This window comes from Coregonus lavaretus (assembly GCF_964263955.1).
Source record: "Coregonus lavaretus genome assembly, chromosome: 11".
In the NCBI taxonomy this organism is placed as follows: domain Eukaryota; kingdom Metazoa; phylum Chordata; class Actinopteri; order Salmoniformes; family Salmonidae; genus Coregonus; species Coregonus lavaretus.
The window spans coordinates 53939611-53957914 of record NC_139998.1 but is presented as its reverse complement, the minus strand read 5'-3'; the positions used below and the strand labels follow the sequence as shown (position 1 = coordinate 53957914).

General features: G+C 40.3%; 1 protein-coding gene across 1 annotated transcript; it reads right to left on the bottom strand.

Annotated features, from left to right (window-relative positions):
- Positions 1–2557: 2557 nt before the first annotated feature.
- Positions 2558–7873, bottom strand: LOC311137743 (uncharacterized protein). The gene is made up of 6 exons (XM_084172316.1): positions 7763–7873; positions 7444–7605; positions 7205–7284; positions 5176–6564; positions 4705–4815; positions 2558–4614 (listed from the first exon to the last, which is right to left on the bottom strand). Exons 4-6 carry the CDS (start codon positions 5984–5986, stop codon positions 4490–4492), a joined length of 1047 nt encoding a protein of 348 aa, XP_084028442.1. The 5' UTR covers positions 5987–6564; positions 7205–7284; positions 7444–7605; positions 7763–7873; the 3' UTR covers positions 2558–4489.
- Positions 7874–18304: the final 10431 nt, after the last annotated feature.

The following is an 18304-nucleotide window of genomic DNA, read 5'->3' as shown; positions in this document are numbered from 1 at the left end:
ATCAAAAAAAAAGTGAGGTGTCGTCCGCCAGTTGGGATATCTTGATCTCTCTGGCCTGGAATGTAATGCCTTCAAATTGACATTGATAAACTAATGAGCATAAGGTTTGAGAAACTAACAAAAATGTTAAAAAGGTGAGATTGGACAACCTTGTCGTATTCCTTTGTAAATGTTACATTTTACATTACATTTGTCATTTAGCAGACGCTCTTATCCAGAGCGATTTACAGTTAGTGCCTACATTTTCATACTAATCTCTTCAAATTGCATTCAATACAATATTCAGGGTCTCGCGAATGAGCTGCTTAGTTTGATACACCGACCACACGGTTAACAGCTATAGGCAGTAACCTGCCCTTCAGGGTCTGGAGAACACGTAGGGAGTAGGTCAGCAACCTGATTCTGCACCGCAACACGTCAAGAGAAAACACAGGATGGGCAGCCATTATGGTGGGAAGCCCCTCCACCTCTCTATGGAACCAGAGGGCTGTGTGTGATGGAGGAGTCTGGGCCGTAGGCTACAGGTCATGTGGTCTCAGACTGACCAACCAGACTGCAGCACACCTGAGGGATGGGGTGAGGGCAGTTCACATAGACTGACACCAGACTGCAGCACCCAACTCCTGAAGAGGTGATGGCAGCCTCGGATATCATCGACTTCCTACAGCCGCCCTTGTAGGCAGACCGAAAGCCTCATTTCAGAACAGACCAGCCTCAGTGCCATCAGAACCCCAAAGGTATCGGGGTCATTTTATGTTAAACCTTGAGGATGTTCCATGACAGAGGTTGATACATTTCTGCCATTATGCAGAGTTCTAACAGCATCAGCAAAAAAATTACCATAACTTCAAATGCATCGTTGTTATTTAGGAGTGTGATTGGACGCCAATTATCAATAATTAAGAGATCCTTTTGTGGTTCAGGTATAAGAGTAATAACGCCTTGTTTCAGAGAGGCAGGTAGTTCTCCCTTCTGCAGGTAGTTCTCCCTTCTGCAGGTAGTTCTCCCTTCTTTATAGCCTCTTTAAAGTTTTCAAGTATGATGTTCATGTTAGACAGGTTTCGACTAAATCAACGTCGCAAAAAAAATCTTTGCGACATGGGTAATGGAAAAGTCAGATATAGGAGACAACATTTTTATCAGTTCGAGAGGGGTGGATTTTTCTTTTGTCTAACTTTATTGCGACAAATGATGATGGAAACGGTGTTTTTACGATTAATGATGATTGCCGAATACTTTTGAAGGTATTCGGGGGACGAGATATCATCACGTAACTATAAACTCCACTCCACATTTAATTCTAAATGCCTACTGCTTTTTTCACTCCTGTAGCTCAGTTGGTAGAGCATGGCACTTGCAACGCCAGGGTTGTGGGTTCGATTCCCACAGGGGGCCAGTATGGAAAAAAATGTATGCACTCACTAACTGTAAGTCGCTCTGGATAAGAGCGTCTGCTAAATGACTAAAAATTTAAATAAAAAAGTATGTCACTTGGCAGTACAAGGATTGTCCTGACTTTCAAGAATGCCTGAATTGCTTCGCCTTGCTTTTCTGGTTGGCAGGATGCAAGTTTCACCATCCAATTATTTCAGATCTACAGTTGTGCAAGTTTCACATTGCACAGACCTTGGCACAATAATTATTAGAATATGGCAAATATTAGTAAAATGATTGCATTATTGGTGGTTCCAAACGTATTCAATTTAAGAATGATGGAGGCCACTGTGTTCTTGGGGACCTTCAATGCTGCAGACATTTTTTGGTATCCTTCCCTAGATCTGTTCCTCGACACAATCCTGTCTCGGAGCTCTACGGACAATTCCTTCGACCTCATGGCTTGGTTTTTGCTCTGACATGCACTGTCAACTGTGGGACCTTATATAGACAGGTGTGTGTCTTTCCAAATCATGTCCAATCAATTGAATTTACCACAGGTGGACTCCGATCAAGTTGTAGAAACATCTCAAGGATGATCAATGGAAACACAAGTTACCCGAGTTACCTTTACATTATTTAATCCATTTTAGAATAAGGCTGCAACGTAACAAAATGTGGAAAAAGGGAAGGGGTTTGAATACTTTCCAGAATGCACTGTATGTAAAATACTTATCGAGGCGTTGTAAGATCTGGTAGGCATCAGCAACACCTGGGCAGAGGAACATGTCGGGAGTCAACTACTATAATGGATGACCCTAGTGAACCTGCAATAAAAGGCCCCTGAAGCAATAATGTCTTGTTTTCGAAAAAAAAGCAAAATATCACTTGTAGGTCAAGATAGCAGGTGGTCCTCTGTAGCTCAGCTGGTAGAGCACGGCGCTTGTAACGCCAAGGTAGTGGGTTCGATCCCCGGGACCACCCATACACAAAAATGTATGCACGCATGACTGTAAGTCGCTTTGGATAAAAGCGTCTGCTAAATGGCATATTATTATTATTATATAGCAAGCATTTGTTACACTAAAGTAAAATACAACTTTTTGATATCAACCCCTTTTTATCAGTCATTCCACATAACTTAAAGAAAGATGCAGTACATGGTTGCTCTTTGAAAATAAAATGTGTTATTTGATAAAGTTTATTGTAATTAATTAACTACGGTAGTTTTACTCCATTGGTTCCATCACAAAGCAGCGGCTTCAAAACTATTAATGAACTGCATGAAAACAGTGAATGAAGCATACAAGAAAGATAATGTAGCAATACATATACAAACTATATACAGTGCAATTATACAATCTTTTAGTTTAAAATCATAAAGTTAAAGTAAACCCATAACCCGTTGGATTAGTGCAATTGCTATTGTCATTACACTCTAAAAAAATGATGGGTTAAAAACAACCCATTGTTTTCTTTAAATTGGGTTGTTGATGCTGGGTTATTGAGCTATGATCCACCGGGTCAGATCAGAAGACTGGAGGCATAGCTTTCAGATAGTTATTTTTGGTCACCTGTGAGAGTAAATGTCATTCCGGTTAATCTGTTCTGTTGGATTGTCAACACATGTTAAGGTTGAGCACTGACACTTTTGTAGCTTTAATATGGCTTACACCAAGAGTATGAGTTCCTTAAGTGCCTATGCATATCCCAATGTTGGGATATTTACCACTTTGTTATATTATTTAAATAATAATGTTATACATTTTATATAAAAATATGTAATGTGTAAAAATATTAAGGAAAATTGAAATTTGCAGTGTACAAACTTAACATGATGAACATTAATGACATTTACTCTCACAAATGGCCAAAAATAACTATCCGAAAGCCATGCATCCAATAGGCCACGCCTTTCGATTAATTTAACCATATGTTGGGTTTTTAATTAACCTTTATGCTTGGTTGACCTATCAGATGGGTCTTTTTTTATGTAATCCATAGGTTATTTTCGGGAAGCGTGGCATATTGGGGGCGTGACTTTCAGATAGGTATTTTGGGACACCCATGAGCGTTAAACGTCATTCCTGTTCATCATGATGTTTGTACAATGCAAATGTAAATTTGCCTTAGATATTTTTGCATATTACATATTTTTATATACAATTAATTACATTATTATTTAAATATCATAACAAACTGGTAACTATCCAAACATTGGCACTTGAGGAACTCAACTTGTGTAAACCTCATTAAGCTACAAAAGTGTCAGTACTCAACCTTATCATGTGTTGACAATACAACAGAACAGATTAACCGGAATTACATTTACTCTCACAGGTGGCCAAAAAGAACCATCTGAAAGCCACGCCCCAACTAAGCCACACCAGTCTTCTGATCTGACTCGGTGGATCATAGCTCAATAACCCAACTAAGTGTCCCAACTGGCTAGGTCAAAAACATATCCATTATTTACCCAGCACTGGGTTGTTTTTAACCAAGCATTTTTATTTAGTGTAGTCTGAAATTCTAAGGCACCTAAATGTTTCACATTTCTGAGTTTCTCATTGTTTCTAACACTTTTTCATTGTGCCTATTAAATCTATATGGGTTAAAGAACAATATTTTCAATCTAACTAGTTGCTTAATGTTAACTGAAGTCAAGTATAAACTGAAGCAAAAGAAAACAACATCAATATACTTACCGAACAGCATGATGTAAATGGTCATAGTGTTTGTCGGTCACATTTTTTCATTGTTGTTTTACATTTCAAGATGAGCTCTTTGTAACTATGTTATCTCAACAAAAGCAGATATTACATTTACAATTATATAAAGTGACAACATACATGGATGGCTATGTAACAGAGTAACCTCACAAGATACGCATGTACACTAAATGTATTAAGTTGCGTAACTTGAGTTATCTCTCTAAATTCAAATTGTTCTAAATCACAGGCTAATGTATCAACTCTTCTGTGACTGATCATCAACCCATTGCAAGGCCAATGTGTCAGTCATGTGACTTAACAGCAAACGTACAGACGCCAATGTTCCTTGAGCCCAACTTTTGTGGGTTTGACTGAGAGCATTGTCCACAGTTGAACATGGGAACTCATGACCCATGAGTGTCATCATGACTGTCCTTTCTGGTTACACCACAGTCTGAATCTGCCTGGGGTCCAGCGGACAGAACACCAGTCTTCAGAGGAATCCCTTCCTCTGCACTTCCTGTGTCACCTGAAAAACAACAACATTGAACTGTTATGTACCCCCATTTACTGTCAAGGACGTACACGGAGAGTGGAATTGGAAGAGGACAACATTTACCTCTTTGCCTGTTTGCTGAAGTGTTGTTGGCCTGGCAGCCATGTCTTCTTCTAGGCCAAGGCAAACATTGGAATGGCCTGAAAAACATGTTCCCTCTTTCCCCAGAATTATCTGCAAAGGCAATAATGAGCATGAACATTTGGCAGCAAATCTATGGGGCAGTTTGCTTACTGAATGCTTACTTTGTTCTGAAGTCCACTAGCCTGTGAGAATATTGAATGCATGAAAAATGTCCCCCCAGTCTTATGGGTGTCATGAACTGACCTACATAGGCTATAGGCCTATGGCTAAACATGAGTTATGATAATATGCCATTTAGCAGACGCTTTTATCCAAAGCGACTTACAGTCATGTGTGCATACATTCATAAAAATGATAAAAGTACAAACAATTCATGAGGCCTATAACACAGTGCATAAAATAACTGACCATGGTTTACAAACCACAAACATTTGAAAATGTGTATTTCACCTGACGATTTAGACGAATAGATGGCTTTGCTGGCATATTTCTTGATGGCGAGCATCCTATCCTCCGTTTTGGGAATGAAATGCCCTGCCCAGATGGCTTCTGGGGGATGTTTCCGAAACACTGAACGAAGCAGGCCCTCCAGAATTCCCACAGATTCACGCGACTCCTTGCTCTCACCTAGTGAGCGTATTAACCCGACTAGTGCTGGGAGGACATTGGCACGTTTCGTACGTGCCCTAACGTCCTTCAGAATTTCTTTCAGGCAAATTGCGTTTGCACTGCCACTGAAAAACTCGTGTCTGAATATGAATATTATAATAGGATAGTCTATTATTCGCTTTCGTCTACAACTGTTCATGCTTAAGGTTTTGGTCTTTTGAACGTTCCCATTGAGCCTTAGTGGTCCTTTATCCTCCCCCACAGACTTGGCACTCAATACTAAATCCTTTGGCCTCGTTGACAGAGGTATTTTGTTCCCCTGGGCTTGAGGCAAAGTCTTGCAGTCGATTACTGTTTCGCATGTACCATTATTTTCTTTTGTAGTATCGCCTTGACTATTTGGAGAGGAATAAACCTGACCATTAGTGTTGTTGTTGGCATGGCTCGTACCAAGGTTTTCAGTGCGCCCGCTATGAAACATGTCCTGAATGAACTCCTTTAATATCCCACTGTCTTCGTCCTCCTCGTCCGATTTGACCGCATCACTTATCAAGTATATACTCTCTTTACCTCCAATTTGACGCAGTACTTGCTGAAATTCGATGTCTTCGGGTGGCTGCGGTGTGTCCTTTGGATAGATCGGACAAGCCATAGTAAATCGCCCTCTTTGCTCTTTAGTATTTAGCTAAAAGACAGCGCACACCGCTCAGGGCACGCTCCAAAGAGTTCAGAAAAACGTCAAAAGAAACGTTTTATTTACATGGACTATTGTCCGTGCGAGCTCTATTTACAGACACACATGAAATGTGTACATAATAAACTTCCAAAGCGCTGAAGGAAAGAAGCACAGGAAGAAAGGGTGGGATTAAAGACTCTAAGCCTATTGCTATTGGTTAGCTAGTCTTATGGGCAGGGTTGTCTATCTCGTGCTGTGAGCCAACACTTATACGGTAAGATTTTTCATCATAATGAAGTTCATTTTTAATACATCTGATACAACAGGCAAATAAACCAACTTGAGAGTAATCTTGACAGCACTACAGATATAGAATATAAATAAACAAGAAGAAAACAGAGAATAAAGAATTGAAGGAGGTCTGCATCTTCAGGTGGAGAGGTTCAGAAGAGTCCAATGTGATGCAATCTCAGGGGTCAGAGGTCACTCTTTCTTATTCCAGTTATTCGCAGGGAAAGCACCCCTTTCTTCTCTCCAAGACTGTAGAGAATGGGCTTCTCAAAAAGAAAAGAGAGATCATGAAGTTACTTTATGAACATAACTTGAGTAGACAGACACAGTTGACTATGCACTATGTTATTACAGTATCATGAATCCCTAGTTAATCCATAGTGTGTCCTGCTGTTGCTTTGTTCTTACTGCACTCGCGTATTAGTGTTTTTGCTTGCTTGCTACATTGTGTTTCTTAATCAAATGTGTGCCTTTTCAGTGTGAAGAACCCTAACTGAAACCTAAACCATTAATTAGCCACAATCTCTGATAACATTAGTGTAGTCATTTCTTGATATGGCTTTCTTTACAAGAGCGTATATGGCTCTTTTAATTGCCAAGCCATACAATATAGAAACACCACAACAATATCTGACCCTTTCACAGTAAATGAATGATAAACCTGAGTGACTGATCAAAGCTAACAGAAACTGCTCAGTCATTGAACTTTAGACTTGCTGATTAATGGTTGACAGGGGGCAGTTTAACTTCGGTTGAGATTTATACTGTTGACATTCAGATTATCATCATTGGGAAGTTTTTTGGTATTTTTACATTTACCATTATTGTTATTAACGTAATTTGTATCTTTACAGTATCAGTATGATCGCATAAAGTTTAGTCATTTGTGTAAACAGTACTGACCTCTTTGTATAGGGCAAGAAGTAACTCAGGGACAAGGAATTCTCTTGGACCAAAGAGAGCCACATGCACACCTAAACGGACTGGGGGGAAAAATGCATTTCAAAAGTGTATTAGAAAATGGACACAGTATGAATTCAGCTTTTTTTTGCCAAAGTGTGGAGACAGAATAACACAAACTCTAATGTCACAAACTCATTCATTATTCAAAGTAAACAGCAGATATGAAAAGTTAGCACTACCTGTGATTTTTCTGTTTGACCCTGGATCCTTTTGATTGGCAAAGTTAGTTCGTGGACCAGTGTCTAGGTTTGGGAAGACAGAAACTTCAGAAGGTGTAGAGACAGAGTTGTTTCCCTCATGTGCGACATATCTCTCTTCAGTTGTCCATTCTGTAGGCAAGCCTGTGGGATATCAAAAGGGTGTATATCAGTTTCAGATTTCCAGTCAAAATATCTTTATATGGTTGCATTGTTGCCAGAAACTATACTAATTACCAGGGAGTTTGCAAAAAGAATAAAACACAAAAAAACAAACGTGAAACGATCTGTCATATTTTACCTCTTCATTTGAGCTTTTGTTTTACATTTCATGATTCACTTCCTCTGACAAATAACAAGCGCACTTAGAGTAAATACTAAGTAAATCTGTCCCAGTGAGGGGGTGACATGGTAACCTGTTGACATTGATCGTTCCAGTGTGAGTTTTTGTCCCTCAGTTGACCCTCCGAGTGTGCTCCTTCCCCCAGGCCAGTCCTGTGAGCTAGCAGGTCTATCAGTAGTATCTGGAACATTTGTTTGGAGTAGTTTGACCAGATTTAATTTCTAATGCAGACAATGTCTCTTACCCTGTTGCCATTGTTCAATGTGACATTGAGATGGTGGCTATTCATGTTCTTTTCTTTTATGAATATTGCCTGAAAAGAAAGTATTATGACCGGTAATGTTGATCCTTTGTTCAGAGATGGATGAACTTTAGAGGTTTCTGAGATGGAGAAGTTAATTTGTTCTATACCAAATCTTATCAAATCATCATTATACTGTATAAGCTACAGTGGGGAAAAAAAGTATTTAGTCAGCCACCAATTGTGCAAGTTCTCCCACTTAAAAAGATGAGAGAGGCCTGTAATTTTCATCATAGGTACACGTCAACTATGACAGACAAATTGAGAAAAAAAAATCCAGAAAATCACATTGTAGGATTTGTAATGAATTTATTTGCAAATTATGGTGGAAAATAAGTATTTGGTCACCTACAAACAAGCAAGATTTCTGGCTCTCACAGACCTGTAACTTCTTCTTTAAGAGGCTCCTCTGTCCTCCACTCGTTACCTGTATTAATGGAACCTATTTGAACTTGTTATCAGTATAAAAGACACCTGTCCACAACCTCAAACAGTCACACTCCAAACTCCACTATGGCCAAGACCAAAGAGCTGTCAAAGGACACCAGAAACAAAATTGTAGACCTGCACCAGGCTGGGAAGACTGAATCTGCAATAGGTAAGCAGCTTGGTTTGAAGAAATCAACTGTGGGAGCAATTATTACAAAATGGAAGACATACAAGACCACTGATAATCTCTCTCGATCTGGGGCTCCACGCAAGATCTCACCCCGTGGGGTCAAAATGATGACAAGAATGGTGAGCAAAAATCCCAGAACCACATGGGGGGACCTAGTGAATGACCTGCAGAGAGCTGGGACCAAAGTAACAAAGCCTACCATCAGTAACACACTACGCCGCCAGGGACTCAAATCCTGCAGTGCCAGACGTGTCCCCCTGCTTAAGCCAGTACATGTGCAGGCCCGTCTGAAGTTTGCTAGAGGGCATTTGGATGATCCAGAAGAGGATTGAGAGAATGTCATATGGTCAGATGAAACCAAAATATAACTTTTTGGTAAAAACTCAACTCGTCGTGTTTGGAGGACAAAGAATGCTGAGTTGCATCCAAAGAACACCATACCTACTGTGAAGCATGGGGGTGGAAACATCATGCTTTGGGGCTGTTTTTCTGCAAAGGGACCAGGACGACTGATCCGTGTAAAGGAAAGAATGAATGGGGCCATGTATCGTGAGATTTTGAGTGAAAACCTCCTTCCATCAGCAAGGGCATTGAAGATGAAACGTGGCTGGGTCTTTCAGCATGACAATGATCCCAAACACACCGCCCGGGCAACGAAGGAGTGGCTTCGTAAGAACCATTTCAAGGTCCTGGAGTGGCCTAGCCAGTCTCCAGATCTCAACCCCATAGAAAATATTTGGAGGGAGTTGAAAGTCCGTGTTGCCCAGCTATAATTTGCAAATAAATTCATTAAAAATCCTACAATGTGATTTTCAGGCTTTTTTTTTTTCTCATTTTGTCTGTCATAGTTGACGTGTACCTATGATGAAAATTACAGGCCTCTCTCATCTTTTTAAGTGGGAGAACTTGCACAATTGGTGGCTGACTAAATACTTTTTTCCCCCACTGTATATGTCCAGTACAACACACTCTCTTAAAAACAACAACGATTTGCTCTTATGAAAGGACTGGTAGAACGGCATTATCCACAGCTCAATGACATTGCAAACCAGTGCGAATCCAATTTTGAAATACTTAACAGTGGTCTGTCATGCATAGTTAGGTAATGTTATCATAAATGTATTAATGGCAACTAATGGCTGTTTTTTGTCTGTTTACAACTGTTATTAGTCACTGTGATCACTCATACAATATTAGTCTAGCCTCAATTGTAGCCTGAATACACATCCACAGAATTGTCTGAATTCCTTACCTACTGCTGTCACAGAATAGGTCCTGAAGAGTAGAAGGGAAAGTAGTTGACCAACAACAAAAATGGTCCGGAGTCTTTTGTTAAAGGCCCAATTGGCCTGCTCTCTGCTCATGCTGGCGAGCAGAACTGTAATTGTAGCAATTGAGAGACTACAGTCACAATATGATGTGTCGTTGTGAGTATAGAGTTGATGTACAATACCCAAAGGGCCAGAGCTTTTCTTGCAAAGGGTGTAATTTCAGCTACCTTTTGTCTGCAACCCAAAAGAGGAGCAAGTCCTTAAAGGGCTGGATTCCTTTTTGAAATAGTCGTTGGATTAATGCGAAGATGATGATTAGTTTGTCAAATTAGTTTGAGACCAAACAAATAAACAAACTAACTGTATTTATTGAGAGCAAATAGCTGACTACACACTGTATCTGTCTTAGACTGATCATTGGATCACAAATGTATCATCATTCTAATTTAAAGGGAAAAAAAAAAAAAAATCTACTTTATATTCATCATGTCCAGCACCACTGCAACATCAACATGTGTGAAAATGTTGCGTTTCTGTTTTGTAGTAAAAAAAAGATTGAGGAAAATAAGTGTTTCCAATGACATCATCAACCAATTAGTAGACAATTAGTAGTCAACGCCTACTCATAATTGGTTAAAATCACATGATGCACACCGATGATGTCATTGGAAACACTTATCGCCCTCTTATCTCCCTCCATCTTTTTTTCCCACAAAACATAGAAAACGTGCCATTTTCACATATGTTGATGTTGGGGTAGTGCTGAAGATGAGGACTATGAAGTTGAAAGAGTTGTGACATTTTCCCTTTAGGCCTTTAATAACAATATGTATGATAATGATGTAAAATAACAGCCTTAAAAGAAGACAAAGGTGAAGAACATACATCTGGAAACAGTGGACGTGGCAGGATCCGATAAACAGATCATACAGTATGCAAATGGCTACACAGCAAATGCGCCAGTGTTAAATCAACACTGAGAGTACTAAATTTAACACTGTTCCAGTGCCTACACGGGTCCACACTTTTCAGTGTTAAATTAACACACTGCTTAGTGTCAAGCCTTATTTGCATATTTCCCAGAGTGCCTTGCCATTCAATGAATTGTAGGGTGGGGTTGACATGTTTGTGGTTTTCCTGAAATTGGGCTACTTTGAAAACGATGTCTGGGGTGAAAATGTATTGGTGGCGGGTTTTTGGGCTACTTCTAAACTGCACCGCGGCCACCATGGCATTTCTCTTAAAAATATTTGCTGCAAATCAATTTCACACGTAAATCATGCAAATATGTACAAAAAGTATTGCAGCAGATTTTGTGCGTTTTTGTGTGTCTTAATTAGTGTGAAAAGACACATTTTTGTGCGACGTAACTTTTTTTGGGGCAAATTTTGGAACAATCTTTTGAAAGTAATTGGAGCAATGCATGATGGGCAATGCTGTTCTACACTGCCTTTTTTTTGTTTCCCACATTTATTTATATAAAAAAACAAACGTGTTAATAACCCAACATTGTTAATCAATCAGGTTGTCACCGAAATAATTATAATAATAATTAGAATATAATAGTAACCTAATGTTTATTTATACCAATACTGTTTTATATGCTTGTTTCACTTAATACTTTGGGATACTGCTGCACTTGTGTAGGCAAAAGTACACCATTTTTTTCATAACGCATTTCATATTTCAAGCCTACATTACAATTGTCTTTATAATGCATTTAATAAAAGGCTCCACTTTTTCATGTACATTACACCATTTATTTCATAATGTATTTTATACAAGGTTACAGTGGCTTGCGAATGTATTCACCCACCCTTGGCATTTTTCCTATTTTGTTGCCTTACAAACTGGAATTAAAATGGATTTCTTTGGGGTTGGTATCATTTGATTTACACAACATGCCTACCACTTTGAAGATGCAAAATATTTTTTGGGGTGAAACAAACAAGAAATAAGACAAAAAAACTGAACTTCAGCGTGCATAACTATTCACCCCCCCAAAGTCAATACTTTGTAGAGCCACCTTATGCAGCAATTACAGCTGCAAGTCTCTTGGGGTATGTCTCTATAAGCTTGGCACATCTAGTCACTGGGATTTTTGCCCATTCTTCAAGGCAAAACTGCTCCACCTCCTTCAAGTTGGATGGGTTCCACTGGTGTACAGCAATCTTTAAGTCATACAACAGATTCTCAATTGGATTGAGGTCTAGGCTTTGACTAGGCCATTCCAAGACATTTAAATGTTTCCCCTTAAACCACTCAAGTGTTGCTTTAGCAGTATGCTTAGGGTCATTGTCCTGGTGGAAGGTGAACCTCCGTCCCAGTCTTAAATTCTCTGGAATCCCTCAAGAATTTCCCTGTATTTAGCGCCATCCACAATTCCTTCAATTCTGACCAGTTTCCCAGTCCCTGCCGATGAAAAACATCTCCACAGCATGATGCTGCCACCACCATGCTTCACTGTGGGGATGGTGTTCTCGGGGTGATGAGAAGTGTTGGGTTTGCGCCAGACATAGCGTTTTCCTTGATGGCCAAAAAGCTCAATTTTAGTACCTTCTTCCATATGTTTGGGGAGTCTCCCACATGCCTTTAGGCGAACACCAAACCTGTTTGCTTATTTTGTTCTTCAAGCAATGGCTTTTTTCTTAAAGTGGTCCTATGGACAGATACTCCAATCTCCGCTGTGGAGCTTTGCAGCTCCTTCAGTGTTATCTTTGGTGTCTTTGTTGCCTCTCTGATTAATGCCCTCCTTGCCTGGTCTGTGAGTTTTGGTGGGCGGCCCTCTCTTGGCAGGTTTGTTGTGGTGCCATATTCTTTCCATTTTTTAATAATGGATTTAATGGTGCTGCGTGGGATGTTCAAAGTTTCTGATATTCTTTTATAACCCAACCCTGATCTGTACTTCTCCACAACTTTGTCCCTCACCTGTTTGGAGAGCTCCTTGGTCTTCATGGTGGCGCTTGCTTGGTGGTGCCCCTTGCTTAGTGGTGTTGCAGACTCTGGGGCCTTTCAGAACAGGTGTATATATACTGAGATCATGTGACAGATCATGTGACACTTAGATGGACTTTATTTAACTAATTATGTGACTTCTGAAGGTAATTGGTTGCACCAGATTTTATTTAGGAGCTTCATAGCAAAGGGAGTGAATACATATGCAAGTACCATTTTCCCGTATTTTTTTCATTCCACTTCACCAATTTGGACTATTTTGTGTATGTCCATTACATGAAATCCAAATAAAAATCCATTTAAATTACAGGTTGGAATGCAAAAAAATAGTAAAAACGCCAAGGGGATGAATACTTTTGCAAGCCACTGTATGGCTAATTTGCCAGATTGGAGAAATATACAGATTTCTCAGTTTTTTGTGGTAACGATAAAGGTATTTGATTGGGGAAAGGGGATAAATTTTTATGACGGGAAATTATTTCATCAATACATTTGGGGAAACAGAAGACCTGCAAAAAAAAATCTGTTTGGTTTAAAAATCCCTGGTGCAACTGCATGGTATTTAATGCTCAGATGGGTGTATTTGCAACTATAACGAGTATGGACTATGATCAATTAAGCCATATTAATGCAGTTAAACAGGTTAATGTAAAATAATGAATTATGTTGGCTTACACTTATGGCACTTCCAAGGCCGTTTCATGATAATTATTACGGTCGTGTCAATCATGTTATATACTGAGGCTATTGTAACACGGCATCTGCCAGTATTGTAGGCCTAATGCTTCTATCCAGAGGCCTACTAGGCTTTCATAGCAACGGCCGTTAGAGTCCCTGTTGCAGCTTTCACTTTCTTCCGCTACATTGGTCGCAGCATTGGGATCACGTCCAGCTCAAGTCTAGTGATGTGGTGGGAAGCATTTTCACCGCGTTTTTTAAAACTTGGCCTAAAATAGAGCTCGCCAGCTTGTAGTCCTAAAACCCAGAAGTGAGTTACCTCTAGTTCTTGAGCCATTCCTATGGCAAAAATTAATGGGGAAAGAATAGGGTTTTGGGATAAACACCAAAAATAAGATCTGAGGTTATTAACACAGGCTTAGGAGATCTTATATGTTTTGTTTCATGGGATAATATCAGTCAGTTAACATGACCTTTATGAATTATGAAGCCTTTATGTGGTTTTTTAAATTACATACATGCTTCAAAACTGACAAAAAGTGATGTTAGCTGATGAAGATTATCCAAAAACCCTACAAAAATTCGTATTCATTTTCCCAAATAGGCTTTGTCCCAACGAACCATGGCGGAGTTAGTGCCTACAAAAAGACACCATTACTATTGTCCTCTATGTCCATTTTTAATGGTCATCGCTCGAAGGCATCCAGATTTGTTAAATTAATGTCAGATTTGACATCTCGCAGCAGGTTAGGAGAATTTACGCAGCAGGTTAGGATACTCAGGTTAAGGTTAGGAAAATGGTTAGTTTAACAAATGGTAGATCCCTTCTTTCAAGCCAAGTGAATTTGTAATGGATCTGGCAACCTTGCAAAGATGACGACGACGAAGAAGAAGAAGAAGAAGAACACGTTGACGTCCGAAGTCAGCAACTCTACTCTAATTGGTCCTAACGATTTGTTTACGTTTTGCTAGACGCACGCGACACAGACCGCAAGAATACGTCATGGATGAGAATGGAACATCAAGAAATGGGTATAGATAGCCAGCTAGTTAGTCAGTTTGCAACAAATCATATTTCTAGTTTTGCGAAGTAAAGAAATCAAAGCTGAATGCGATGCTTACGATTTATCCGTTCACAAAACGGTCAGCCAACGTACCAATCTAACTAGCTAGCTATTTGTAGCTAGCTAACGTTAACGTTATTTGTTAGCCAACCAAGCAAACGTAAACTGACCGTTTTGTGAACGGATACATTTAACAGGGAAATTGTTAGTAGTGGTTTTATATTATATTTACCTGCACGTATACTTAGCTAGCTAGCTACCTGCCTGTATCTGTATTGCAGAGAGAAGCAGTGTCTTGCAAAGTCAAGGTCAGAGCTCCAGCAAGCATTTTGAGACATAGCTAGTTAAACAAAAAAAAATCCAGTGTACCAGCAATGTAATAGTATATGAGCAACATATCACACCCAGGACATTTCCTTAATCCCACCTGGCCTATCAGAGGTCAAGGTGGAGCTACCAGTATATTGTTTACACCTATCCAATTCTTCCAGAGCCACAAATTCCCAGGGGCTAGCGGTTGGTTTTCAGGAATTCGTGCCAATGGACCAAGACACTGGGTTCTGAGCCCAGGTCCAGATCAAGATCAAGGGACTGCAGTTGAAAATTAGCCGGCTGGCTAAAACCGGCACTTTTACTGAAACGTTGATTAATGTGCACTGTCCCTGTAAAAATTAACTCAAACTCTAGACTGCATTTATGGGTGTTTGAGTAGTCTTAAGGCCAACACCACAATAACAAGAAACTATCTTTGCTATAAAGTATAGTAGGACTGCTTATACTATGGTTAGTAGGGATCAGGCATTCCTGACCTGTCATGGCATGTAGGGCATTGGTCAGCAACCCTGTTCCTGGAAAGCCACAGGGTGTGCAGGATTTTGTCCCAGCTAACACTATGAGGACTAACACACTGGAGAGCTTGACCTCAAGCCTGCTTCCCTCACGGCTCTACAGGACCATGGTTGAATAGTGTGTACCGTCCTACATATATGCTGAGAGCTGTTGCAGGTAGGCATGCTATATAATGAATATACAACATAGCTACAGGTATACGGCTACTTATTATAGGCTGGGTTGGATGCTGACCACAGGTCACAAGTTACCTTGGCTTTAAGGGAAGGGCAATATCTGCACTTGCAATGTCATCGTAAGGTAAGACTGATTCCTCAGTGTGTGTGATAGCATTAATACCTATTAAAATCTCAAATGTCAAATTGTATATATGTTGCATGATATATCTGATCAATTACATTTGTATCTAATAATATTTCCCTCTCTATGAAGCAGTGCAGGAGCCAAGTAGAGAGGAGGCTCGTCAAGAGGAGACACGTAAAGAAGAGGCTTGGAAGAGGAAAGATGTACAGTATGTTAAGCTAAATATGTTAAGTACAATTTCACCAATCTGAAATGGTGGGAGCATCTCACACTATGCAATAGGATCTCTGCTTCAAATTCAAAGCACACTGCACAACAAGGCCTGATAGTAGCCTTCACACTGGGCGATTTCACAAGCCGATTGTTTACACTCGAGCCCCTGCCTTCCTTCTCTAACTAAATTCTGTGTGTACGATAGCTAAAAAGATATTGGGAGAAGTTAAAGACCATTATCGTAACGTTGTTGACCCTCATACTGTGAGCAAGGGAGCCTTGACTGCCTCATATGGCGTCCTGATGACAAGCAATCTAGAAAACGTATCGGTATGCTGTGGCTTGTGGCAAATTCATGGCTAAAATTACAGTGACATATCTATTAGACAGGACTAGTTTTTTGTCCTAATTTTTTCAAATGAATTTAATTCATTCACATGGCAGAATACAATTGAACTCTGAATTGCATGATTTAAAAAAAAACATACATGCAACATACATTTAGGGAACTATTGTTGTGGAATTTGTTTGGAGTTGGCGTTCATGTAGGGCAAGGGTATGAAACCCTGGCCCTGTTTTTGATTTAACCGACCTGGAAGACCAGGTGTGTTTAGGCAATCACTGAATTGATCAATTAGCTCAGTTGATCAGGTGTGGTTTGTAGTTGGAACAAAATTCTGCAGTACTCCAGGAACAGGGTTGCCTACCCCTGGTGTAGGGGACGGATGACCTTTGACAGGTGCCATTTTCATCCAGATGTTGTGATTGGTGGAGAGGTTCCTGTTGTCAGACTAGGGGAGATGGTGGGCAGAGGTTGAGGGTTGAGTGTGCTTATGTGTAGCCGCTGTATCGTGGTCCAGGGGTATTCCAGCATGCTCGCTTCTGTATTCACTCCAATTGTGCAGTCATGGTTGAGGTGAGATAGGAGTGCCAATGCCAGCGGGCGCTGTGCTGTAGTACAGGCCTACAGACGGTCACCAGGCCGGGTCTGTTGATGCTGAAACACTCGAGACGGCGCAGCACAAATATATATAAAATAATATGTATATGCCATTTAGCTAACGCTTTTATCCGAAGCATCTGTGCGTACATTTTCTGAATGGGTGGCCCCAGTGGGAATCGAACCCACCATACTGGCGTTGAATGCGCCATTGCTCTACCAACTGAGCCACCGAGAACCACAAAGAGCTTCTTGTTCCCCTTTTTCACCAAGGACTGCACCTGCTGGTCCACCTGGACATCCTTGATCCAAGGTCCAAGCAGTTAAATATCAGATGTTGTTTGCTGTGTGCCCATTAAGATACATGGGTTCCAAAGGGGGTGGGTTGTTTGTAAAGCAAACTTGGCACTTGTTTGGACTTTGCACTTGTTTGGGTTGAACTGCATGGAGTGCACATTGACCTAGCAGCGCATCTGTTCTAGAACATGTTGAAGGCTGAAGAGCTGCCCCACCCTTATGCATTCTGAAATGTCATCCGTGTATATCCACCTGTGATCGAACTTCTGAAGTGTGCTGTCAATGAGGGCCAGGAAGAAGGTCCAAGAAGGGTCTAAAGCCTTGTTCACACTGCAGGCCATAATGCTGAAATCATTATTATTTATTATTATCCGTTTTTGAATACTAACTGTCCAAACAGCAAGTTACAAGTGACCAAATCGGATTTGTGTGTGTTCAGACAGCAGTAATTTGCTGACATAGCTACGCTAGTTGTCATAGTAATGATGGGTGTGTGCGCAGTGGTGTAGGCTGATTGGTGGTGGTACTCTGTCAACAGAGTAGCTAGCAAGCAACAAGATATTCCAAACAACAGTCTAAAAACCACTTGAGGGCAAATCAATCAGATTTGAACATTCAGACACAAGTCACATGGCCAGGAATCAGATTTGTATAATTTAAAACCACCTACGAAGGTGGTTTGAAATGTGGCTTGAAATATCAGATTCCATGTGGAAAGAACAGATTCGAATTGGATCTGCCAAAAAAATTGGATTTGAGTCACTTCAAACTGCCAATGTGAAAACGGCTTAAGAAGCCTCTCCACAGGTCAGCTGTTGCAACTTGCCACGATGAGAGGGTGCCTTAATACCTCACCCTCTGCTTCCTGTTGGAGATGAAGCTACAGACCCAGGGGATAATGGACTCTCTGACTCATAGCTGAATCAGGCACTTTGTTACCACTGTATGGTCAACTTTGTTGAAGGCGTTGGCAATCTGTTGTTGTTATGGTGCAGATGGTCTTACTTGCA

Coding starts and splice junctions, on each gene's coding strand:
- LOC311137743 (XM_084172316.1), bottom strand. CDS start 5,986: ATGGCTTGTCCGATCTATCCAAAGGACACACCGCAGCCACCCGAAGAC. Junction 4,816..5,175: donor CTATTCGTCTAAATCGTCAG/GTGAAATACACA, acceptor TTGCCTTTGCAG/ATAATTCTGGGGAAAGAGGG. Junction 4,615..4,704: donor TTCAGCAAACAGGCAAAGAG/GTAAATGTTGTC, acceptor GTTGTTTTTCAG/GTGACACAGGAAGTGCAGAG.